The sequence below is a fragment of the Trichechus manatus genome, unplaced genomic scaffold (genome assembly GCF_000243295.1).
Source record: "Trichechus manatus latirostris isolate Lorelei unplaced genomic scaffold, TriManLat1.0 scaffold00069, whole genome shotgun sequence".
NCBI lineage: Eukaryota > Metazoa > Chordata > Mammalia > Sirenia > Trichechidae > Trichechus > Trichechus manatus.
The window spans coordinates 1733858-1759473 of NW_004444005.1; the positions used below are offsets into that span (position 1 = coordinate 1733858).

General features: G+C 38.5%; 1 protein-coding gene across 1 annotated transcript in view; it reads left to right on the top strand.

Annotated features, from left to right (window-relative positions):
- Positions 1–25616, top strand: part of R3HDM2 (R3H domain containing 2) — a 128183-nt gene that overhangs the window by 12571 nt on the left and 89996 nt on the right. The window contains exon 2 of the mRNA XM_023734546.1: positions 5470–5537. Coding sequence (XP_023590314.1) covers positions 5470–5537 — 68 coding nt within the window. The remainder of the gene's footprint in view (positions 1–5469; positions 5538–25616) is intronic.

The following is a 25616-nucleotide window of genomic DNA, read 5'->3' on the forward strand; positions in this document are numbered from 1 at the left end:
ACCTCATACCACCAAGAAAGCAGTGCCGGGAGCAGAGCATGTCCTTTGGACCTGAGGTTCCTGTGCAGAGAAGCTCCCAGACCAAAGGAAAACTGGTGACATGGACTTTCCTCCAGAGCTGACAGAGAAAGTGTTCCCCTGGAGCTGATGCCCTGAATTTGGACTTGTAGCCTACTGGACTGTGAGAGAATAAATTTCTGTTTGTTAAAACCTTCCACTTGCAGTTATTTCTGTTGGAGCAGCACTAGATGACTAAGACACGCATGTTGGATTTTTCCAGTGTCCTCTTTTGTGAAATGTCCGTTAGAGTCTTTTGCCCATTTTTAAATTGGGTTTTATGTCTTTTCTTACTGATTTGTAGAAATTCTTTATATATTTTAGCTATGAGTCCTTTGTTTGATACACATGTCTGCGTATATCGTCTCTGGGCATTCAGTGCTTGTTTCCCAGTTACACATAGGATAGTAGAGGAACAGATTCTGGGATTCCTTAATAATACGTCTTGTCAATGGATGGTGGTGTTGTATATTGTCCTTTAGCGATTTCAGTTTCGTTAGGTGTTGGGAATGCACGTGTTGGTTTTGAGTGGGTCAAATTGATGTTTTTAGTTAGTCTCAACTGATTGTGGGTGTTTCAGGTATCTGTTGCTGTGTAACTATTCCAAAACTTAGTGGCTTAAAACAACTATTTGCTTATAATTTGGGTAGGGCTTATCTAGCATGGCTTGCTTTTGCTCCATGTGGTAGCACTTGGGCTCACTCATGTGTTTGTTGTCAGTTGGTAGGTTGGCTAGGGGCTGGTTTGGACCTCGATGGCCTCACTCACAAGTCTAGCAGTGGGCTAGAGCTGTCAGCCAAGGTGCTGTGGCCTCTCCTACAGGCTGACTGGGCTTCCTCACATGGTAGCTAGGTTCTAAGAGGGTGAGAGTGGAAGGTGCAAGCCTCTTGAGGCCTGGGCTCAGAAGTCACACTGTGTCATTCATGCTGCATTCTCTTGGTCAAAGCAAGTTACTAGGCCTCCTCTGATTCAAGGAATGGGAAATAGACTCCACTTTTTTTTTTTAATTGTGGTAAATATGTAACTAAACATTTGCCATTTCAACAGTCTTCACATACACAGTTCAGTGACATTAATTATGTTCATCATGTTGTTCAACCATCACTCTTGTCCATTCCTATAGACCCTACTTTTTGATAGGAGTTGCTGCAAATAATTTGTGGTCATGTTGAATCTGCAGTTACGGTCGTTGTTCTTGGTCCTCTTTATCTCTTTCCCTTTCTTTCATTCCTTTTACTTTTTTATCTAAAATTTTTTTTTATTGTACTTTAGATGAAGGTTTACGGAGCAAACTAGTTTCTCATTCAACAGTTAATACACATATTGTTTTGTGACATTGGTTGCCAACTCCAAGATATGTCAACATTCTCCCCTTCTCGACTTTGAGTTCCCCATTACCAGCTTTCCTGTTCCATCCTGCCTTCTTGTCCTTGCCCCTGGGCTTGTGTGCCCATTTAGTCTCGTTTTATGGGCCTGTCTAATCTTTGGCTGAAGGGTGAACCTCAGGAGTGACTTCATTATTGAGCTATAAGGGTGTCTGGGGGCCATACACTTGGGGTTTCTCCAGCCTTGTCAGACCAGTAAGTCTGTTTTTTTTTTTTGTTTTGTTTTTTGTTGAGTTAGAATTTTGTTCTATATTTTTCTCCAGCTCCGTCCGGGACCCTCTATCATGATCCCTGTCAGAGCAGTCAGTGGTGGTAGCTGAGCACCATCTATTTGTGCTGGACTCAGTTTGGTGGAGGCTGTGGTAGTTGTGGTCCATTAGTCCTTTGGACTAATCTTTCCCTTGTGTCTTTGGTTTTCTTCATTCTCTGTTGCTCCAGACGGGGTGAGACCAGTGGAGTATCTCACAAGCTTTCAAGACCCCAGACGCTACTCACCAAAGTAGAATGTAGAACAGTTTCTTTATCAACTGTGTTATGCCAGTGGAGTTAGATATTCCCCAAGACCGTGATCCCCACAGCCCTCAGCCCAGTAATTTGGTCCCTCATGGAGTTTGGATGGGTCTATGGAGCTTCCATGCATTCCTTTTACTTTCTTTCTTTCTTTTTTTTTTTTTAAATTGGCTTCTCTTTCTTCTTGAAGTTCGTGTTAGAACAAAGCTTATTTGGTTAAAGGATGTCTTCTGTGATTACTTGGTATGGCCAGGGACTGACATTTTCAGATCTTGACTTTGGAACTTTTTCCAAACTACCATAATATTACCAAGCATTCGTTAATGCTGAAAAGATATGTAGTTTCTTCCCCAGGTGATTTTGATCTTTTTTTTTTTTTTTTTAAATTGGTAATTGCTGAAGGTTAGCTCTTTGGTCCTTCTTTGGGCCATGTTCCCAGCCCCTCCATAACTTTTTAGTCATCTGGAGTTATTAATATGGGCCTGACATGATGACTTTTTTGCCAAGTGCTCAGAGAAGTCAGGGAGGGAAAGACTCCATAGCAGAGGAAGGTGTCTGGATTGCAGTCATCTTGAGGGGACAGTGTTTTTATATGAGAAATAAACAAGAATTTTGGGCAAGGCTCAGATGTCAGTGACCTGTCAGCTCATCAGGATGAATCAGCAGAAGTCTTAGGTAAGGTGACAGTGTCAGCACTATGAGGCCCTTGCCCTGAGTTTATTGGGCCTTTCATTAAGGTAGCTGTTGCAACCCTTATTTTAGAGAAAACTCAGTCATTGTTCAAAATTTGGCTGACTTTAAAAATTACTCGTTTTGGAGAGGGAAGGTCACTTTCAGTGTAGGTGCACCATTGGAGGTGACGTGTGGCTGTTTCTGAGATTACCATTTTGATGTGCCCAAGTGTCATAGTAGTTAGGATCTTTAAAACTTGTCTCCAGGTGACTAGAGGCTGTTCTGCTTCTCCAAGGAAGTTTAATTAATTGTTTTGGGTCCTTATGGGTCCCAGACAAGTGGATTTGTTAACTGTAGTTTCTGATTTATCTATTGGCCAAACCAGTGATAATTTGATGGGAATAGGAACTCAGAGATGGCATTTTATTGCAAAAGATGGATGTTGGCTGCTAAATACAGCTGATTAGAAGGCTAGGACAAAGTATCTGTTTTGCTGGTGACAGGGTCATTAGTAAAGCTTTGTAGAATGCTCCATAAGTCAGATTGCTGAACTGAATCTTCCCACTCTGGTGAGGTTATTTTAAGGCATTTAGAATGCTTCACAGAACTGCTGTCAGCAGTGATTTTTCTCACAGGTGTTTGCAGCTTGGATCAATTTAGCCAAGTCGTTCCCCTGGACTGTAAGGTGCTCCTCAGTGGAATGATGGTAGGCAGACTTCTGGCAACTGCTACAGAGAAGACTGGATTTGGGTCCCACAGACTTAGAACAGATACGATTGCCGTCTTATTTTTTGAGCGCAAATGTTAGTTTCAGAGAAGGGAAGGAAGATTTCTGAGAATTCAGGGCAGATTGTTAGAATAAAGAAGAAAACACAGAGTTTTGGCAGCTTGGCCATCTTACTGGCCATACAGATAAGTTTTAAAAACTTTAACAGTTTACTCTGCTTCAGAAGAAGTAGTTAGCTTTATAAAGTAAGTTAGAAAACTATTTCTGTGCTTATGTGCGAGGCACTATTTGACATTGCAGATACAGATACGAACAAGACATACAAGATTGAACAAGACATACAAGATTGCTGCCCTTAAAGAGTTTACATTCTTGTCTGGGGAGATGAATAATTTTCAAGTAAATAAATAAGATAGTTACAGATTGTAATAAATGCTATGAAGAAAATAGATATAGTGATATGATAGAGAGTTAGGGGAAGGAGATACTTTAGACTGTGTGTCAGGGAAGACCTCTTTGTTGAGTAGTGACATAGGCAGAAGCAGCATTTCTTTGATGGGAGAGAAGTGTTCTGGGCAGAGAGGACAACAAATACAAAGATCTTGTGGAGAGGATATGTTTTGGTGTGTTCAAGAGTGGTCAGGGGCCAGCTCATGTAGAACTCTATAGGCCTTGGTTGGGACGATGGGAAGCCATTGGTGGGGACAGCCAGTTGAGCAGGGGAGCTAAATGATCTGATTTACACTCTAAAAAGATCACTCTCGCTTCTCTGGGGAGAATGGATTGCTGGATGCCAAAAGTGGAAGTAGAAAGACTAGTTAAGAGGCTATTTATTGCATTTTGTTAAAAAAAAACTGCAAGCTAACTGGGGGTTATGGAATATGGATGACAGAAAGGAATTAAACTTCCAGTTTTAATTATGGTAAGATTACAGGTAAGGTAGGAAAACCATTACCGCAATAAGTACTATTATTGTGTTCTTTGAATTATGTTGCTCTTAATTCTCTGACTCACCGTTGGAGAGTGACCTGTTGGTGTGGCATGGCTGTCATTGTGAACCGACTATGCCTACTTAAAAATCAGATATATCAGGGCGTGGCTTGAGGGTATGTGGGGAAAGACAACTAGAAATTTCTTTGCATGGGGGGAAGCAAGGCATTTCCTGGGAAAAAATTTACCATGCAGTGTATCAGGATGAAGGTTGGTGGTAAAAAGGAGAGGGGAAATGTCAAGTGTGTATAATTCCTGTTTGCCTCTGGCCGTGCTTTTTCAACCCTAACTAAACTACCATACATCCCTAGTGCCAAAAACCTCAAGTGCAGAGCTATAAAAAAGCTAGACAGGCTTTTTCACAGAGCTTTTTGTAAGACACTGGGAGGACATACTTTAGCAATGTGATATTCATGTAACAGAGTTGTAAAACAAAATGGTGAGTTAGGGATACTCCTGACTTCAGCATAGAACACAGTAGGGTTTAGGTGTTTTGAGGGCTTCCAATGACACAGACAGGCTCGGACACATTTAAGAATTTCATTGGTGGCATTGAGCACTCAGGGCTCCTGAAGTAGATTAAGTAGCAGCCAGCCCTCAGGGTCCTGTTAATAGCCCTGATAATGATAATAATAATTAAGAAAATACTGCAGTTGAGGTGAGGAGATACTAAATTATGTGTTTGCAATATTATACCAAAAGAAGAAAATTCTGTCTCTGGCCTGTCTTTACTTCTCATCTGTTAAGAAAGGTTATAGATCTGCTAGCTAATTTCTAGACTTAGCTTGTGTAAGAGGATAATGGGTAAAAAAAACAGTGAAGAATTTCAAGGAGTAAGACTGGATGATTAATTTATTAGCAAGTGGAGTGAGCACTGCTTATAAAAAGAGGGGATTAATAGAGGGGAAGGAGCCAAACAGCAGTGTTTTGCAAATTTGTGAACTGAAGGTGGAAATGGATAGAGGGTTCAGGACAGGTGCAGGATTGTAAGAAACACTGTGAGCAAAAGGAATTGGGAAGGAAGTTATTAAGAAGTATTGCTGTGAATTGTGAATTGGATCTCTGTTTTCTTTGAGGGACTCGTATAAAGATTTAAATTGTTTTTAACTTTTTGTTTTTGTTTTTGAGGTTAGACTTGTTTCTTATGTGTGATGCCATTCCAGCACTGGACTCATGGAGGCTGAACATTTATTCAGGTAATAATAGGTTAACATTTGTGGAGCACTTTCTATGTGCCAGGCAACAAACTGTACCTGTATTCTCATTTAATCCTCACAAAACCCCAAGGAGTTGGAAGTATTATTGTCCCTATTTAATAGATGAAGAAAATGAGATTCAGAGTATATCAAGACTGAGTTCAGCTGAATTAAAAAAATTTAAAAAGGCTGTTGCGGGAGTTGAAGTTAGAGATGTTGGTAGCTTGGGTTAGTTGTCATTGTTTACCTAGCATAAATATCATGAGTGTAAAGTGGTTTTGATTGACTAAATTCCACCCCAAATTCCATAATTTTTCTTGTTAGTGGATACATCATACTTTTTGTTTGTCTTTAAAACAGTGGGCATACCTATTGGTAAAGAAAAATCTAACTTAGGATTTTTACCTTTAAGCTTTTCTAACTTTCTAGAAAGTTTTGAAATAGTATAAATTTATTTGGGAAAATATCTGTACCTATAAGGTAAATGTAACTGGGGAGTTCTCTCTTAAAAGGTGATTTATATAGGTAATAGGAGTCTCTTTTGTGATTTCCACTCGAGTTATTGTTCACACAGGTATTTTCAGCTTTAAGGAAACCTATTAGAGTTTCCTTTTTTTTTTTTTGTGCATCTAAATGTTTATTTACGGATCATATTAATTGCAGTACTTGCCAGAGCTAGAATGGAACTGGGAGGATTTCCAGCGCTACCAACTGAAGATCAGTAAAAAATTAAGATAGAATACCTCTGAAATTATAATTAGGTTAATGGAAGTATTTTTAAGTTTACAAAAACTCAAATTTATATGCTTTGAGTTGTTCTCCATGTGTAGTTTTACCAGGGGTTGTCTATACATTCAGCAGAGTAAATTAAAAATGCTTTCAGTACTTCCTTATCAGTTATCGAGTGGCCAACATAAGTACATTTGTTTGGCTTTCCCCATCTTTTTCTGAAAGAACTTTATTGAGATATAATTGACATACAGTAAACTGCACATACTAAAAGTATACAATTTGATAAGTTTTGACATACATATACTCCCATAAAACTATCGCCACCATCATGATAATAATATATTCATCACCTGCACAAGTTTCTGTATCCCCGTTTGTAATCCTTTCCCCTGACCTCTGTGGTCTCTAGGCAGCCACTGATCTACTTTCTGTCACTAGAAATAGTCTGCATTGTTTAGAATTTTATATAAATGGAATTGTGAAGTAAGTACATACTCCTTTTTTTGGGAGGAAGGTCTGCTCTTTTTAGTCAGCATATTTTGAGATTTATCTGTGTTGTTGCATGTATCAGTGGTTCATTCCTTTTTATTGCGGAGTAGTAGTTCATGGTATAGATATACTACAATTTGTTTATCCATTCACCTGATTATGGACATTTGGGTTGCATCCAATTTTCGGCAACTGCAAATATAGCTGTGCTATGAATATTTGTGTATAAGTTTTTAAATGAACATATAATTTTATTTCTCTTGGGTAAATATCTAGGAATGAAATGGCTGGACCTTATGGTAAGTGTACGTTTAACTTTATAAGAAATTGACGAACTATTTTTAAAAGTGGCTGTGCCATTTTATATTCCAACCAGCAATGTATAAGATTCCAATGTTCTGTATTCTTACAAGCACTTGATTTTGTCAGTTTTTAATTTTAGTCATTCAAATAGGTATGTAAACATATTTTGTTGAGGACTTTTATTTCCATATTCATAAGAGATATTGGTCTCTAGTTTTCTTGTGATGTCTTTAGTATTGGTATTAGGGTAATACTGGCCTCATAGAATGAGTTGGGAAGTGTTCCCTCCTTTTCTATTTTTTTGGAAGAATTTGTTAAGAATTGCTATTAATTCTTTTAGTGTTTGGTAAGATTCAGCAGTGAAGCCTCCTGGGCCTGGGCTTTTCTTTGTCGGTCAGCTATCTTTTACAGATATTTAAATACACTCATTCTTCACTTATCGACATGGTTAGGTTCTGAAGACCAGGTTGTTAATGTGAAAATCTACATTATGGGAAATGGAGGATGACCACATCAGATCACAAAATGGAGGATGACTACATCATTACACAACTGCCAGATTACATCATTATATAACTGTCAGATTACATCATTACATAACTGCCAAATTACATCATACGTAACTGCCAAACCACTGAGAATCATAGCCCAGGCAAGGTGATGCACTACCTTAACCGTCATAGCCAGTGTTACTCTTACCTCACACCTCAGCATTTGTTACTGTCAAACATGAGTCGTTAATGTGCAGAATAGTTGGATAGTAGATTTTTACTATTGTCGTAAATGCAAAATGTCGAATAATGATATAGGTGATAAGTGAGGAGTAGGTGTAATGAGCAAAAAAATCTTTTCTGTTTGCCCACGTCGTTACCATTTCTGGTGCTCTTCATTCCTTTGTGTAGGTCCAGCTTTCCAATTGATATAATTTTCCTTCTCCCTGAAGGACTAGTACAAGTCTGCTGTTGATGAATTCTTTCATGTTTTGTGTGTCTAAAAAGTCTTTATTTCACCTTGGGTTTTTTAAAATTTGTTCATTTATTAATAATATTCTATTGTATTTTCTTTGAAAATTTACACAGCAAATTAGGTTTCCATTGAACAATTTCTATACAAGTTGTTCAGTGACATTGGCTACATTTTTTACGTGTCAACATTCTCATTTTTTCTGTTTTAGTTGTTCTATTTACAGTAATCTAGTTTCCCTGCCTTCCCCCCTTACCTTCTCATCTTTACTTTAGAGTAAATGTTGACCTTTTGGCCTTGTATAGATGATTATTCAAAGGAGCACAGTACTTATGGGTGATATTCTTTTATGAGCCAATCTGTTATTTAGCTGAAAGGTGACTTCTGGAAGTAGTTATAGTTCAAAGTTTAATGGGTATCTCAAGGAGATAGTCTTGGGGAGTCCTCTAGTCTCAACTGGTTCAGTAAGTCTGGACTTTTTAAGAATTTGAGTTATGTTCTATATTTTTCTCCCATTCTATCAGGATCCATCTATTTTGGCCCTGATCGGAAAGGTCGGTAGTGGTGGTTGGGTACCATCTAGTTCTTCTGGTCTCAGGGTCGATGAGGCCAGGGTTCGTGTAGATTGTTAGTCCTGTAGACTAGTTTCTTTTTTGAATCTTTGGTTTCCTTCTTTCTATTTTACTTTGGATGAGTAGTGACCAGTAGTTTTATCTTAGATGGCCCCTTGCAAGCTTTTAAGACCGCAGACACTGCTCACCAAACTAGGATTTAGAACATAGACCTTATGAAATATATTATGCCAGTTGACTGAGTTGTCCCATCACCTTGGTTTTTGAAAGGTATTTTCTGTGAGTATAGAATTCTTGGTTTTTCTTTCAGTATTTTAAAGAATGTACTTCATGGTCTTCTGGCTTGAATTGTTTCCGGTGAGAATTCTGTTGTCATCTTTATCTTTGTTTCTCTGTATGCAGTGTTATCTTTTTTTCCTGGCTCCTTTTTAGATTTTTCTCTTTATCACTGGCTTTAAGCAGGTTGGTAATGATGTGCCTTGTGGTTTTTTTCATGCTTGTGGTTCCTTTAGTTTCCTGGATCTGTGTGTTTATAGTTTTAATCCATTTCGGAAACTTTGAAGGTATTTTTTTTTAGATATTTTTTTCTTCCTTTTCCCATACTCAGAAATACCGCTGACATGTGTATTCCTGTTGCTGTTGAGTCAATTCCAACTCATAGCGACCCGATATGATAGGGTAGAACTGCCCCCATAGGGTTTCCAGGGCTGCCACATCTTTCTCCCACAGAGCAGCTGGTGGGGTTGTACCACCAACCTTTTGTTAGCAGCTGAGCACTTAACTACTGCGCCACCAGGCCTCCTTACATGTATATTTGTTGTTGTTAGGAGCCATTGAGTCAGTTCCAACTCATAGTGGCCCTGTGTACAACAGAACGAAACACTGCTTGGTCTTGTGCTATCCTCAGAATCGCTGCTATATTTGAGCCCATTGTTGTAGTTGTGTCAGTCCATCTCACTGAAGATCTTCCTCTTTTTCGCTGACCCTCTACACATATATATTAGGCCATTTGAATTTATCCCACAGCTTACTTATGTCCTTAAATTCACTGATCTTTTTTTTTGTAATTTCTAATATGTTGTTAATCCTATAGTATGTATTTTTATCTCTGACATTTCAGAGATTCAAAAAAATTTATTCCATGTCTCTACCTAACATGCTCAATTTTCCCTTTAGCTTCTTGTACATATGCAATACATTACAATAACTTTAAATGTCCTTTTTTCTTTCTTTCTTTTTTTAACTAATTCTATAACCTATGTAATTTCTGAGTTATTTAACTTTTTATTTTGAAGTAATTATAGATTCACAGGAAGTTGCACACCCACATCCTTCTACCTCACTGTCCCAAACCCTAACTCCTGGCAAACATCTGTTCTCCATTGCTGTAATTTTGTCAGTTCAAGAATGTTACGTAAATGGGATCATAACCATATGTAACCTTCCGGAATTGGCTTTTTTACACTCAGCATAATTTCTTTGAGATTCATCCAAGTTATTGCATTCCATAGAATGGTTTTAAACCATTCACCTGTTAAATGACTTATGTATTGGTTTCAGTTTTTGGCTGTTATGAATAAAACTACTGTGAATATTCATGTATAGGTTTTTGTGTAAATGTAGATTTTCTGGAATAAATGCCCAAGAGTGCAATTCCTGGATGGTAAGGTAATACATATATATTTCATTTTATAAGAAACTGCCATATTGTTTTCCAGACTGGTTGTAGCATTTTATGTCTCCACAGCAATGGGTGAGTGATCTAGTTTCTCTGCATCCTTATCAACATTTGATGTTGTCATTATTTTTTATTTTATCCATAATGTGAGATGTGTAGTGATATCTCATTGTGGTTTTAATTTGCATTTCTCTAAAGGCTAATTATTTCAAACATCTTTTCATGAACTTATTTGCCATCTCTGTATCGTCTTTGGTGAGATGTCTGTACATGTCTTTTGCCCATTTTCTGATTAGACTATTTTGTTATTGTTGAGTTTTGAGAGTTCTTTATATATTCTAGATACAAGTCCTTTGTCATATATGTGGCTTTTAAATATTTTCTCCCAATTTGTAGCTTAAATTACTCTGCACCCTGAACTCTAGCCTCTTGGCATTCTCAGACTGCCAGTCCTGTCTTTTCCACTCAGGGAGCCTGCTGGGCTCTGCCTGGTTTCCCCTGAGCTTCTCTTCCTTGTGACATGCCTTGCCCAGGCATTAAGCTTGGACAAGAGTAGGGCTCATCCTGTTTGTTTCTTGTCTGTGAGGAATCAGTCCTTTGTTTCCTGACATCCAATGTCTGAAAAACCATTTTCATACATTTTTGTCTGAATTTTTAGTTGTTTCTGCCAGGAAGGTAAATATAATCCCTGTTATTCCATGTTAGCCGTAGTGAAATCCCTTTGTCTTTATTTCAGCCCATAAAGTTTTTATTGCTATTAGGAACACCAGTTGTTATTGACTACTGCTAAGTAATTCCTTCCTTTTTGATTTTCTTAAAAATGGGGAATGGAGCCCCAAAAGATACTTCTGATGCTGTTCAGTGTCTTTTGAAGCCCAGTTATTTTCAGAAGTTTGCAAGTCAGTCAGATACAGGCTTAGAGCTAGAAATAGGTCAGCTACCATAGCACAAGATGATGGTGTGAAAAGTTTTCAGTGATAGCTTGTGCATGATAATATATCCTTTCTTGTTCAGGATTCCCTTTGGAGATAATGCTAAATTCTGGGTATTTTCATCACTTTCTCTATTCTTATCCTTTTAGTTCTTTCCTCAGAGGAATGGCCATATTTACAAAGTCACAACTTCTACGTTTAAAGGATAGAGTTGATCAGTTAAAGCAGCATCTCCAGCGTAAATGTATCTAGCTAGGTAATTCTCTTTTGACTTCTGTTATTAGTTTTGGAGCTTACATCAGAGTTGATGTGATGACATTTTATAATACACACAGACAGATGGACAGATAGATAATACTGTTTTTATTGGCTGTTAGCTGCTGTCGAATTGGCCCCCGAATCATGGCGACCCCATGTGTTACAGAGTAGAACTGCCCCATAGGGTTTTCTTGGCTGTCGTCTTTATGGAAGCAGTTTGCCAGGCTGTTCTTCCACGGAGCCACTGGATAGGTTGGAACTGCCAGCCTTTAGGTTAGCAGCCGTACCAAACCCATTGCCGTCAAGTTGATTCCAACTCATAGTGACCGTATAGGACAGAGTAGAACTGCCCCCTAGAATTTCCAAGGCTGTAAATCTTTATGGGGGCAGATTGCCACATCTTTTTCCCGTGGAGCAGCTGGTATGTTCGAACCGCCGACCTTTCTGTTAGCAGCCGAGTGCTTTAACCACTGCATCCCCAAGGCTCCATTTGAGCCACACAGGCTCCTTTATGTATATATACTAAGATTTCTTAAAGATTTATCTCTGTATTTCAAAGGCACACTTACTGATACAAATAATTCAGAGAGATAAGGCATTGCCACAGGATCACAAAGGTGTTAAACATTTGAAGAAAACATTCGTTTAGAATGTTTTTCTGGAATTAAGACATATTTCAGTAATTAGATGACTTTGAGTTCTGGAAATCTTCTGACTAGAACCACCCTTGAAATAGAGCTATCTCTGATTATGCCATTCTCATCAGAAAGTTTTATTTCCATTTCAAATCTATTACTTCTGCTGATGAGCCAGGGGTGTTGTTTGGTATATTAACCAGCTGTTTTTCGATAGTGCCTATCATGATGCCTTGGTCAGAGTGGTTACTCAGTGAGTGTTAGATGAATGAATGCCTTTTCATTGAGTCACTGCTTCAGTCAACTCCTTTCTTATATCTCATCTAGGATCTTTCTTTTTCTTTCTATCTCTATCCTTTTGGTCATTTTCTTACTTGTTTATAAAGAAGGCAAAAGAAATGAACCTGAAACCATTCTGTTGTTTTATGAGTAAGTCTGATAAGAAAAAAATATTAGGTAAGATGAGATTGAAACACTTGGCTAAAATGAGATTTTGGAGTTAATGCTGGATTTCACTTACCCATTTTGTTTCTCTCTCTCATTACAAGTGGCGGATTGGTGGCTGCCTTTTTGTTTTTTTTTTTTTGCTGGCTTTTACGTTCCTTCAAAACCCTGACCGGCTCTCTCCCTTTAATTTATAGCTAGTGATGTGGTCTGTTATTTTTCATTTTTACTTCTCATTTTTATAACTTTCTTTTTCCTCCCATTTGAGTCGTCTTCTTCTTCTTTATCCCTTAAATATAAGTGTGTCTTGAGGCCTCTGCTGACCACTCTAGCCTTTTCTTCTGCTGCTCTGCCACTGTTCTCACCACGCATTCTCCCTTTCTGTGACCCCATCGAAATCCAGGGCTTCAACTTCTCTCACAGTTTGGTGATCTAGATGTCCAGTCCCACTTACGGAACTGCCAACTGGACACTTCAGTTTTGTCAGCCCATTGGCACATCCGTGTATAAAACAGAACTTTATTATCTTTCTTTCCAAACTGGTTTCTTCTTCAATATTTCTGTCTCAGTAGATAGAAATTTTATCCACCTCATTGGTTCTCAGACTTTTTGGTATCAGAACCCCTTTACGCTCTTAAACAATTATCGAGGCCTCCAGGGAGCTTTTATTTATGTGTATACTTATCAATATTAATGTATTAGAAGTTAAAGATGATACATTAAAAATATTTATTCATTTTAAAAATAACGATAATAATAAACCCATTACATGTTAGCATAAATAGCACACTTTTATGGAAAATAACTTCTTCCAAAATAGAAGCAGCAGAAAAATTTAGTGAAAAGAGTGACATTGTTTTTCATTTTTGTAAATCTTTTTAGTGTTGGGGTTAATAGAAGACAGCTAGATTCTCACATCTGCCTCTTCATTCAATTAGTTGTGATATTACATATGATGTAGCTTCTGGAACACTGTACACCTGTAAAATAGAGTTAAAAGGGCAAAGAAGGTCTTGGTATTATGAAAATAGTTTGGCCTTGCAAGTCCCATGAAGAAGTCTTGGGAATTCCCAGGAGTCCCAGCTGTGCTTTGAGAGCTGCTGTTCTATCCAGTCACCTGGGTTTTCTTCCAGATGTCTCTCTGTCATCACATCACAACATCTTCTATGTCACTAAGTCTTAAAGATTCCACCTCTTTAATGCCTTTTAAATCAGAGTCCCGTCATCTTTCATTCTACAGCCAGAGTCCTTATCTTTTTCCTATCTGGTGTCTATGCCCTGGTGGTGCAGTGCTTAAGCACTTGGCTGCTAACTGAAAGTTTGGCAGTTCGAACCCACCATCTGAGGAAGAAGAAGATGTGGCAGTCTGCTTCCATAAAGATTACAGCCTTGGAAAACTCTATGGGGCAGTTCTGCTCTGTCCTATAGGGCCACTATGAGTTGGAATCGACTCGACGACAATGAGTTTGGTGTCTGTGCCTCTAGTGTATCTTCTTTCTAAGCTATCCACATTGTAACAGAAGTACTCTTTCTAAAATATAAATCTGATGGTGTAATTTTTGAAAATCCTTTGCAGATTTCTCACAGCTTTAGTTAGTATGAAAGATGTTTCATGATCTAGTTTCCACTAACCTCTCTAGCCTCTTCTCAAGCCACTTCTTTGTGAGTACATTATGCTATAGCTTTTTTCATCTGGTACTTGCAGTTCTGAGAAAGTATCGTGGTGACCCGTACATACATCTAAGTTAGTAATATTATTGTTTGTTGAGTTCACACTATGTTCCTCGCATTGTTCTAAGTACTTTTTATATATTATCTCATTTTATCTTTATCCAGCCTTACAAAAGAAGTACTGTTATCATTCCATTTTATGGATGAGGAAACTGAGGCTTACAGAGATTAAGTAAATTTCCCCAAATCACCCAGCGGGTACATATGGAACCTAGGTCTATTTCCCCACTTTTCTATTTGGCTAAATACTGTTTGTCCTTGAGGAATAGACTTAAGCATCCTCTCCTTTAGAAAACCTTTTCCCCCAGTCTGATTTAGATGCCCTATCTCTCCGTTTCCATTTAACCTTGTGAGTGGGTCTAGCTAGCACTTAACAAAATACATTTTAATTTACTTGTTTGCCTCTCACACAGTTGATTTTCCTGGTAGGTAAAGGAAGGGAACTTCATAGTTCCCACGGCAATATTAGATTGCATCCCAGAATATTTGTCTCTAAGAGAAAAATGCATATTGAGGACCTTAAAACTTAATGTTACACTGGCGTTCATATTGTGTTCATTCTAAGCAACTGGACCTTCGGTTTGGAAGGAGTAGTAAAACAGATCATACTATCTCTGTATTAGTTCTTCTAATTTTAAAAAATAATGACCCTGATCTTGTTGTATTAGTTTAGGGACGTCTGGAGTCCCTGGGTGATGCAAACAATTACTGCACTCGGCTGCTAACCGAAAGGTTGGAGGTTTGAATCCGTCAAGAGACACCTTGGAAGAAAAACTAGGCTATCTACTTCCAAAACATCAGCCATTGAAAACCCTATGGAGCACACTCCTGCTGTGACACACATGGGGTCACCATGAGTCAGAATCGACTTGATGGCAGCAGGTTTAAGTAACAATAATAATAGCAGCAAACATTTATTTGAATGCTTTCCATTTGTTATGGATTGAATTGTGTCCCCAAAAAATATGTGTTGTAAATCCTAATCCCTATACCTCTAGTTATAATCCTGTTTGGTCATGGTTTTCTGTGTTATGTTAATGAGACAGTATTAGCGTAGGGTGTGTTTTAAGTCATTCTCTTTTGAGTTATAAAAGAGCAGGTTGAGCAAGCAGTCAAACAAACAAGCACAGATGGGGGAAGATGGATGGCATGTCATAGGAAATCTCCAAGGAACCAAGAAACCGAAGCTGAAAAGAGACAAGAACCTTCCCCTAGAGCCAGTAGAGAGGGAAAGCCCTCCCCTAGAGTGGCGTCCTGAATTCATACTTCTAGCCTCCTAAACTATGAGAAAATAAATTTCTCTTTCTGATAGCCACCTACTTGTGGTATTTCTGTTATAGTAGCACTAGATAACTAAAACATCATTGTCTAAACATTTAATTTAAATTAAATTATATTAAATGAGTATATTAACTCATTTAATTTTTATAGCCCTATGAGATAAGAGCTGTAAAGATAAGAGAAGCTAAGACAACTTGTGGTTAAGTAACTTGCCCAAGATCACACAGCTTGTTAGTGGCAGAGTTGGGAATCAAACCTCCTAACAACTCCACTGTACAGAATGCTATATTGCATCTTCTTTACCCGAGATCTCATAGTTAAATTCTTTGTTAGGATAAAGATGAAGTGAGGATTAGAGCTAAAATTATATGGCCCAACTCTAGTCTGGTGATTTTATAGTAGAAGGTGATCTAATAGAGATTTTTTTAAATGTATTTTTTTTAAAGCCACATCTTTGATATGAGTGAAAGGATCTTTCATATTCTACTACAAAATCATTATCACAGTTCTGAGCTTCCTGCCCAATTCCCATTTTCACAGTGAATAACATCAGGAAAAAGTTTTACATTTTAGTTGAGACTTATGAGATTGATAAAATTTTTCTTCTCTCAGCAAGTTATATTGTTTAAGTCCAGAATCCTGTTTTCTTCTTTATTAAACGGAGAGATAATACTGAATTTTTTTTTTTTTTGGGTGGGATTCATCCACCCAGACCACCTTTATTACCCACCCCTTCTTACGCCTCCCCCAGTAAGGATGGTAATTAGCTTCAGTAATTACACACCTTGAGGCATTTCTAGACATTTACATCTTTGTATTTTTGGTCTAGAATAGAATATGTTGGAACTTGTTGGCTTTTGTGTCTTTTTTTTTTTAAGAATATTTCAAATTCTCTTTTAAGAGGATTTGTGTTAATCCATCTAAGTCCAGTTGTGGAATTTAGGGCTATCGGGAGATTGTTTATTTTGCCAGTGCCCAAGAATATCAGATTTGTCTTTTGCCAGTAGCATCTTGAGATTACCAAGAGTAGTTTTTCTTTAAGGTGATGCCTTGTGTTGTGGATGAGTTTCAGAATCAGACCAGTATGGAGGATGCTCTCTTACTGAAATAAGCCTTTGAATAAGTACCTAGGTTAGTTTTGGAATTTGTATAGTAAGAAAGTGCATCTGCAATATGTCCCCCTTGTTGACACATTTTAATTCTCATTTATGCCTTGCAGCGTATTGTCATTGTTTTTAGTTGTCGTTGAGTTGATTCCGACTCATGGCGACCCCAAATGTGCAGAGCAGAACTGCTCCATGGGGTTTTCAAGGCTGTGACCTTTTGGAAGTAGATCACCAGACCTGTCTTCCAACGTGTGTCTAGGTGGGTTCCAACCACCAGTCTTTCAGCTAATAGTGCTTAACCTCTGTACCCCTCCCATCAGCTGTCCCCTGCCCACCCTTCAGGCCGTGGGATGTGCACAACAGTGAATATTGTCCCTAGGAGGATAGACCTTGGGAAGAGGCCCACTGAAGTCCCCAGAAATGCATGTGGGATGACTTGGGCAGGGAATTCTGGTGTCTGGAGCATAGCTGGGTACTTAGGTAGCTATGTGCTGTTGGTCACATGGACATCTCCTCCTGAGGGATGGGGCATGTCAGAGGAAGGCCAGAGTGGGACCCAGAATAGGATCCCTTTACCATGTCCAAGGGTGGGACTGCGGCCAGGACTCAAACTTCGGTCCATCTGTCTGTACTGTCTGTTGTCAATAGTCAGAAAGCCTGGATTTACAGAGAGAGGAAGTGGTAGTTGACGCTCTGTGGTGAAGTGGAGTAGGAATGGAAAACAGCTGGTCTAACCATGTTATGTCATACCTGGAGAAGTGCTTTAAATGGATCATGTTTTAAATGAGACAGTCTGTTTCTCCTCTGAAAATATTGTTTGTACTGTTAGAATCTAGAGAATTTAAGGATTGGGAGAAAAATACTTCATCTTAGTTTTTTCTGGTACATTCTGTCTTTGTGTAGTTTAAGTTGAATGACACAGTTATGAGCAGAAAAAGCCTATTTTTATTCTAAAGATAGGTGAGGCAGGAGCATATTGATCTATTTACATAATGGTCTGTAGCTGATACTGAACAAGAATTTTTTCAGTACCATTTGTTTTGCTTGCTTAGAGCAACCAAACCAATTGCCATGGAGTCGATTCCGACCATAGCGACCCTATAGGACAGAGTAGAACTGCCCCACAGGGTTTCCAAAGAGTGACTGGTGGATTTGAACTGCTGACCTTTTGGTTAGCAGCCTGAGCTCTTAGCCACTAGGCCACCAGGGCTCAGTTAGAACAAAGTAGTACATAAAAGGACCAGATTATGGTTTCTTTTGAATTCTCTATCATACTTTTATAGGTAGATTGGGTATCATCAGAGTTATCTTAAATGGTCTTAAAATTTTCACAGGTGTCTGGAAATTGATCTCAAACTTATGAAGAGGGAGTTGTATGTATTCTGATGGCCATGGAAAAATGCAGTGTTTTCTTTATTATACACGTTGTTGAATATGACTTTGTAGAATACATTTGGAAACCCTGGTGGCATAGTGGTTAAGAGCTACGGCTGCTAACCAAAAGGTCAGCAGTTTGAATCCACCAGGTGCTCCTTAGAAATCATATGGGGGCAGTTCTACTCTGTCCTGTAGGGTCGCTATGAGTCAGAATACATTTGGTGCTCCTCGGAAACCCTGTGGGGGCAGTTCTGCTCTGTTCTATAGGGTTGCTATGAGTCGGAATACAGTCGGAGTAGGTTGGGATTCTGGTCATTGTTGTAGTCCTCCAGACACCAGTCTTCAGATTGACTGTCCAGCCACACTAGTCATCAGACCCCATACTCAACTTGAGTAATGTTATGGATTGAATTGAGTCCCCCAAAAATACATGTTGTATATCCTAATCTCTATGCCTGTGGTTATGGAAACCCTGGTGGCGTAGTGGTTAAGAGCTACAGCTGCTAACCAACAGGTCAGCAGTTCATATCCACCAGGTGCTCCTTGGGAACTCTATGTGGCAGTTCTACTCTGTCCTATAGGGTCCTTATGAGTGGATCGACTCAAAGGCGACTCAGCAACATTGGGGGTGGGGAGGTATACCTGTTGTTTTAATCTCATTTGGGAATGGGTTGTCTTTGTTATGCTAATGAGACAGGGTAGGTGTGTGGTGTGTTTTAAATCAGTCTCTTGAGACATAAAAGAGATTAAACAAGCAAGCGAAAGGAGCAGAGGTGGAGGAAGAGCAACACCAAGCCACATGAAGACTGTCCAGGAGCAAAGGGTGAAAGAGACAAGGACCTTCCTCGAAAGCAGACAGAGAGAGAAAGCCTTCCCCAATAGCTGGCACTCTGAATTCAGACTTCTAGCCTCCTAAACTCTGACAAAATAAATTTCTGTTTTGAAAGCCAGCCACTTGTGGTATTTCTGTTATACCAGCACTAGACAAGTGAAGACAAGTAGATTGAAACCCTCACCAGCCACGTGAACCCAGGATCTTGGACTGTCCCCATCTAATTATAAACTCACCAGTTCTATTGGAGTTGGAGTTTAATTTAAATCTGGGAAGACCGTATTCATAGCTTCTGTTCAGTTTCCAAGCCACCTCTTTGTTAATGGATGAGAATTACGTGTGTGCATGGTTGTGTCTGTTAGAGGTGGAAAATGCATAGAAAAGTCTTGAGTGTTTAATGTACTGGATAATACTAGAGACATCATTAGTGAATAAAAGCCTAAATTGAAGTTAGATCTACATCTTGATAGTGTGGAAAATAGAATTTTAGCCCCCTTCTGATTTTTTTAAAAACATGTCTTACTATGTGATTTAGAAATGTTTTCTCTGTGATGCCTACTATTGCCAAATAGTACTATTATTTATTAGCTCTCTTGTTATCAAACTTGCCAAGCTCCTGAAGAATGTTTGTTTTTTTATAAAGTACATTAGAATTCTGGCATCTGTTTTGAGTGGCAATTTCAGCAGCATCCTGTATTGCAAAGGGCTTGAGAATTGGTTGACATAAATCCATTTTGTCTGTGACTTCTGATTCCCCCACCTAGGCTTACTAGCCTGTAGTCTATTTTTAAATCCTGCTGCTGTGCTCTGTATTGCGGCAGTTCTTTTCCTGAATTATTTATCATTGTTTGGAGCTGAATGGAGCAGTATTTTTTTTCACCACTTCTCCTTAGAAGCCACATGTCTGTCTTCAGCTTGGTTGACAGATTTGGTTCATGTTAAATCCCACTGGCCCATCTTGGGAAGGCTGCAAGGCAGTGTGGGAATAGGCCACAATCTGTGATATACTGTAAGATCATTCAGACTTTTATTGTGATTTTGTTTCAGCAGTGGTGGGAGAGAAAAGCTATGCCATGTCCCTTCCTTAGACTCTGCTCAGAGATAGAGATTGTGTTATGCTGGTTTTTGTGATGACTTTGTTTGTTTTTATAGTTGTTATATTGATATTGCTTATTTAAGAGAGATAGAGGAGAAATCCCTATGAAAAGTACAGCATTAAATCAGGATTAATTTTAGTTATAAATATGACCTGGATACTTGAGGTACTTTGAAATTTTCTGATACTGGGATATGGGTTGTGAGGATTGCTTTGTTTTGTTTGGGAATATTTCTTATTGCCTATTCTCTCACCTTCTCTCAGTCTGTAGGCTTGGAAGAAGGATAACAAAACTTAAGAGGCAATTATTTTGAGTGATACTTCTTCCCTTTTCTGTTTTCCAGTGCATCAGAGCTGATGTTTCTCTTTTGTCTTCATCCTTTTTGCCTGAATGAAAATATTGTTCTCTCCCTCGATATCACTGCCTTTTTTCTCTTTAATTTGTGAGCGCAGTACCACTTGAGTTTTCTCTATTTCTTTAAATATTTTCCCCTTCCCGGTCACTGTCAGCAGAGAAGGGATAGCTGTCAATCTTTTGAGCACTGGAGAAGGAGAAAACCTTTGCCCCCCCTCCTCTGTTTAGCATCCCAAACCTTTTTTTAAAAAAAGTAATGGTATAGATTTTGTTCTCGCCCTTGGAGCAATGATCAAATATTTTTATATTTTGAACCAGTACAAGTTTTTTGGCCCCCCATCTGCTTCTGATAAGTGCTACTGGCCCAGAAACTGGTATTTCACTGGCCAGTCATTCCTATTATATTATCATTTCCTTCTCCTGTGATAGTGACTCTCTGTTACATAAATCCCACGTTTCTCAGCAGGACCTTAGGGCAGCCCACTGACTGTTGTCCTGACATCTCATTAAGCCCATTTCTTTGGACTGCGTCAGCCAAGTTGAGGTAGGCTATATTGGCTGTCCTTCCTTTATGCTTTTACTCTGCGCCAAGTTATTTTGTTCCTCTCTTTGCCAATACATTTCCGTGACTTGTTGAAAAATCCAGTTCAAAATTACATTCTCTAGGATACTTTCCTTGATTCAAGCCACCCAACTTGTACTAGTTTGTATGTACTCTTTATTTTTTGTGTTTTTGAGCCTTCTATTTTAAAGGTGCTGTGGGGACACAAAAAGATGATTTAAAACATAGACCTTCTACTCAAGGAGTTATAATGTTAGGGGGAAATGAGATGAATTGACTTGTTTTTTTCCGTTATTTTGAATTTTTGTTACTTTTAAATTTCACATATGTGTATTTAATTCCAGATTTCAGTTGTAAGAGCAAGAGCAAGTATCTTGTTTTTGTGGAATCCTATGAACTATTGCTGCTGCTTTTTGCACATGGTAGGCATCCACCTGTCTTACCAGACTCATTGAATAATAGGTTATCAGTGTAGTAAAAGAGGGATCTTAGGTATTAGGAATTCCCTATTTTCTTTTAGAATAGTGAGAATACTGTGACTTTAAAGTCTGACTTGAAATTATATTTCGGACACTAAAATGACACAGACTACAAATACAAAAGTACAAAAAATGACATTCTAGGTTTCTAAAATAGCCATCCAAGTTTGTCTGCCTAACAAAGTTAATACACGTTTATTAACCAGAATGTTAAAAGGATGGCTTACTTGGGCTAAACTCTGTCTCTGATGGTCTGATGATATAGTTTTACATCCTGTCTTAATAAATTTGACTTCATGTCAGTTTACTGTGAAAGTCTTTTAGATGACTTTCAGAACCAGAATCCCATGTTATCTGCAGGGCTGTTAACCTCATTTTCCAAACCCTCATGACCCTTTGCATGAAAGTCAGGTTTGCCTTAATACAGAGTTAGGGTCCCTGATCTTTTTTAGAGGTGGAGCTAAGTTTCATTTTTCTGATACTTTTGAGATCATGCGATTATGTTAAGATGCTGGGGTGGGGTTGGGAGAATGGGGTTAGGCAACAAGAAGATGATCCTGGGTAAAGGCTAGGAGGAAAACTACTTGAGGTTGCCTTATTTGCCCAGTCTTTCTGTATGAAATCAATCTCTTGACCACTTGGCCTGCCTTCTTAGCCACACCCCAGCCACACTAGCTGAATCCTCAGGCCTGGCCCTGTTAACTGTTAGTTGAATCTTTAGTCCTGACCTGAAGGGGAAGGGAACTAGTTTAAATTTTTTTAACCATGTAAATTTCTTTGTTTTTCAACAAAGTTCAATATATAAAAAGTGAAGTAAAAAAAAAAAAAAGTGGATCCAAGGTGATAGAGGCCCCAGGCACTTGAGGGATGCAAACTCAAATCATCCCTGGTAGAACATACATGAACCCTGGCTTCAAAGAATTCCCAAAGATAGATAGCCAAAAATATGAGTTTATGAGAATAATAAAATACAAAAGAATAAGAGTCAGCAGGAGCAACTGATCTAGACCAACAGAAATTTCAAATATTGGAATTATAGGGTATATAATATAAATAAGTATATTTAATGAAATAAAAGAATCAATAAAAAACCACGAGAATAGAACAAGACAGGGTGGCTTGTAAAATAAGCAATTTAGAAATATTAGAAATAAAAAATATAATAATTAAAAATTTAAGACTTACTAGAAGTGGACTTTTAGTTCCAGTCATGATGGAGTTACAGAAACTTGATTTATACCCCCATCTTAAATAAATAAAAAACTAGTCAAATATATGAAAAAACATGTTTTCAGACAAAAGAGCAGCACAAAACAATGATCCCTGAGAAAAGAGAGATAAGTTAAGCCCTATGGTTGTCCTACCTTTCAGCATGGAGAAAGTTTCCAGATTGCAGCGTGGAAGACGGGAAGGGATACTCAAACAGAGCTGGTGATCTCACTGAGCTAAGGAGATAAGAGTTCAGGGAAGCCAAGGCAGCTGGAATTTGTGGGGCAGAGTATTGGAGAAGAGAGAGCTGCAAAAGAAAGAGAGTGCCAGAGATCCACAGAGGCTTCCCATAAACCTGCAGTGTCCAGTACAGTAGCCACTAGACATGTGTGGATATTTAAATAAAATTAAAAAAAAAAAAATCAGTTCCTCAGTTGTACTAACCACTTTCCAAGTGTTCAGTAACTACAGTTCTGTCATTGCAGAGGGTTCTATTGGACATCACTGACTTAAACTCTTTAGGTGAGTGAATACAGTGCATAATCAATAGGAACAGAACTAGAAATGACACAGATGCTAGAATTAGTAAAAAAAAAAAAAAGGACATTGTAATAGTATAACAATTTCATATGTTCAAGAAGCGAAAGGAAAGATTGAGCATGTTAGGTAGAGACATGGAAGATATAAAGTGACCCACTTCAGACTGCTAAAGATGAAAACTATAGTATCTGAAATGAAACATACAGTGAATGGGATTAACAGCAGATCAGGCACTGCAGAAGAAAAGATTAGTGAATTTGAAGACATAGTAATAGGAATTATCTGAAATAAAAAAGAATAAAGACTGAAAAAAAAAATGAAAACAGCATCAATGAGCAGTAGGATAGCATTAAGCAGCCTAAGAACATATGTAATCAGAGGAAAGAAGGGGAAATGGAAAAAAAATTTGAAGAAATAATGGCTGGAATTTTTCTAAATTTAATGAAATCAGTAAATTAACAGATCCGAAAAGCTTATTAAAATGTTCTCTTTATCACTGATTTTGGGCATTTTGATTATAATATACCTTGGGGTAGCACTTTCCATGATTTCTCTGTATTGTCGTCTTTGAGATTTTTTGGATCTGTAGTAACCCAAAACAAAAAATCATGGAGAGCCCTACCCCAAGGCACATCTTAATCAAATTGCTTAAAACCAATGATAAAGAGAAAATCTTAAAAGTAGACAGGGGGAAGAAAAGACACATTACATACAGAGGAAACAAGGTAAGAATGACAGCACCCTTTTTTTTTTTTGAGAGCCATTATTGTTATTTATAGAAAGCAAATAGTAAACAATAACAACAGATTGCTAAAGGGGAAATGCTTACCCTTCCCCATATTACCCATGTCCCTTCTTTTTCTTTTTAATTATTGTAGTTTAAATGAAGTTTACATTTCAAGTTAGTCTCCCATACAAAAATTTATACATACATTGTTATGTGACCCTAATTGCTCTCCCCATACTGTGACAGCATACTCCTCCCTTCCACCCTTGATTCCCCGTGTCCATTCAGCCAGCTCCTAACCCTCTTTGTCTTCTCTTCTCACCTCTGGACAGAAGCAGCCTGTTTGGTCTCTTGTATCTATTTGAGCCAAGAGGTGCACTCCTCACGAGTATCACTTTATGTCCCACAGTCCAGTCCAATTCCTGTCTGAAGAGTTGGCCTCAGAAATTGTTTTAGTTCTGGGCTGATAGAGAATCCAGGGCCATGCTTTCCGGGGTTCCCCCAGTCTCAGTCAGACCATTAAGTCTGGTCTTCTTACTAGAATTTGAGTTCTACACCCCACCTTTCTCCTGCTCCATCTGGGACTCTCTGTTGTGTTCCCTGTCAGGGCGGTCATTAGTGGTAGCCGGGCACCATCTAGTTCTGAACTTAGACTGATGAAGTCTCTGGTTTCTGTGGCCCTTTCTTTCTCTTGGGCTAATACTTTTCTTGTGTCTTTGGTGTTCTTCGTTCTGCTTTACTCCAAGTGGTTGGGACCAATTGATGCATCTTAGATGGTCGCATGCAAGCTTTTAAGACCCCAGATGCCAGTCACCAAAATAGGATGCAGAACATTTTCTTAATAAGCTTTGTTATGCCAATTGACCTAGATGTCCCCCGAAAGCATGGTCCCCAGACCCCTACCGCTGCTACTCTGTCCCTCAAAGTGTTTGATTATTTTCAGGAAACTTCTTCGCTTTGATTTAGTCCAGTTGTGCTGACTTCCCCTGTAGTGTGTGCTGTCCTTCCCTTCACCTAAGGTACTTCTTATCTACTATCTAGTTAATAAATAACTCTCACCCTCCCTCCCCACCCTCGTAACCATCAAAGAATGTTTTCTTCTGTGTTTAAACCTTTTCTTGAGTTCTTATAATACTGGTCTTACACAATATTTGTCCTTCTGTGACTGACTAAATTGACTCAGCATAATGACCTCCAGACTCCTCCATGTTAATAAGATGTTTCACAGCTTCTTTGTTGTTCTTTATCGTTGCGTAGTATTCCACTGTGTGGATATACCATAATTTGTTTACCCATTTGTCTGTTGATGGGCACCTAGGTTGTTTCCATCTTTTTGCTATTGTGAACAGTGCTGCAGTGAACATGGGTGTGCATATATCTATTCGTGTGATGGCTCTTATTTCTCTAGGATATATTCCAAGGAGCAGGATAGCTGGATTGTATGGTACTTCTATTTCTAGCTTTTTAAGGAAGCGCCAAATCAACTTCCAAAGTGGTTGTACCATTTTACATTCCCACCGACAGTGTATAAGTGTTCCAGTCTCTTCACAACCTCTTCAGCATTTATTATTTTGTGTTTTTTGGATTAATGTAGCCTTGTTGAGGTGAGATGATATCTCATTGTAGTTTTGATCTGCATTTCTCTAATGGCTAATGATCGTGAGCATTTCTTCATGTGTCTGTTAGCCACCTGAATATCTTCTTTGGCGAAGTGCCTGTTCATATCCTTTGCCCGTTTTTTTTTTTTGCAATAGCAACAAAAAAAATTTTTTTTTATT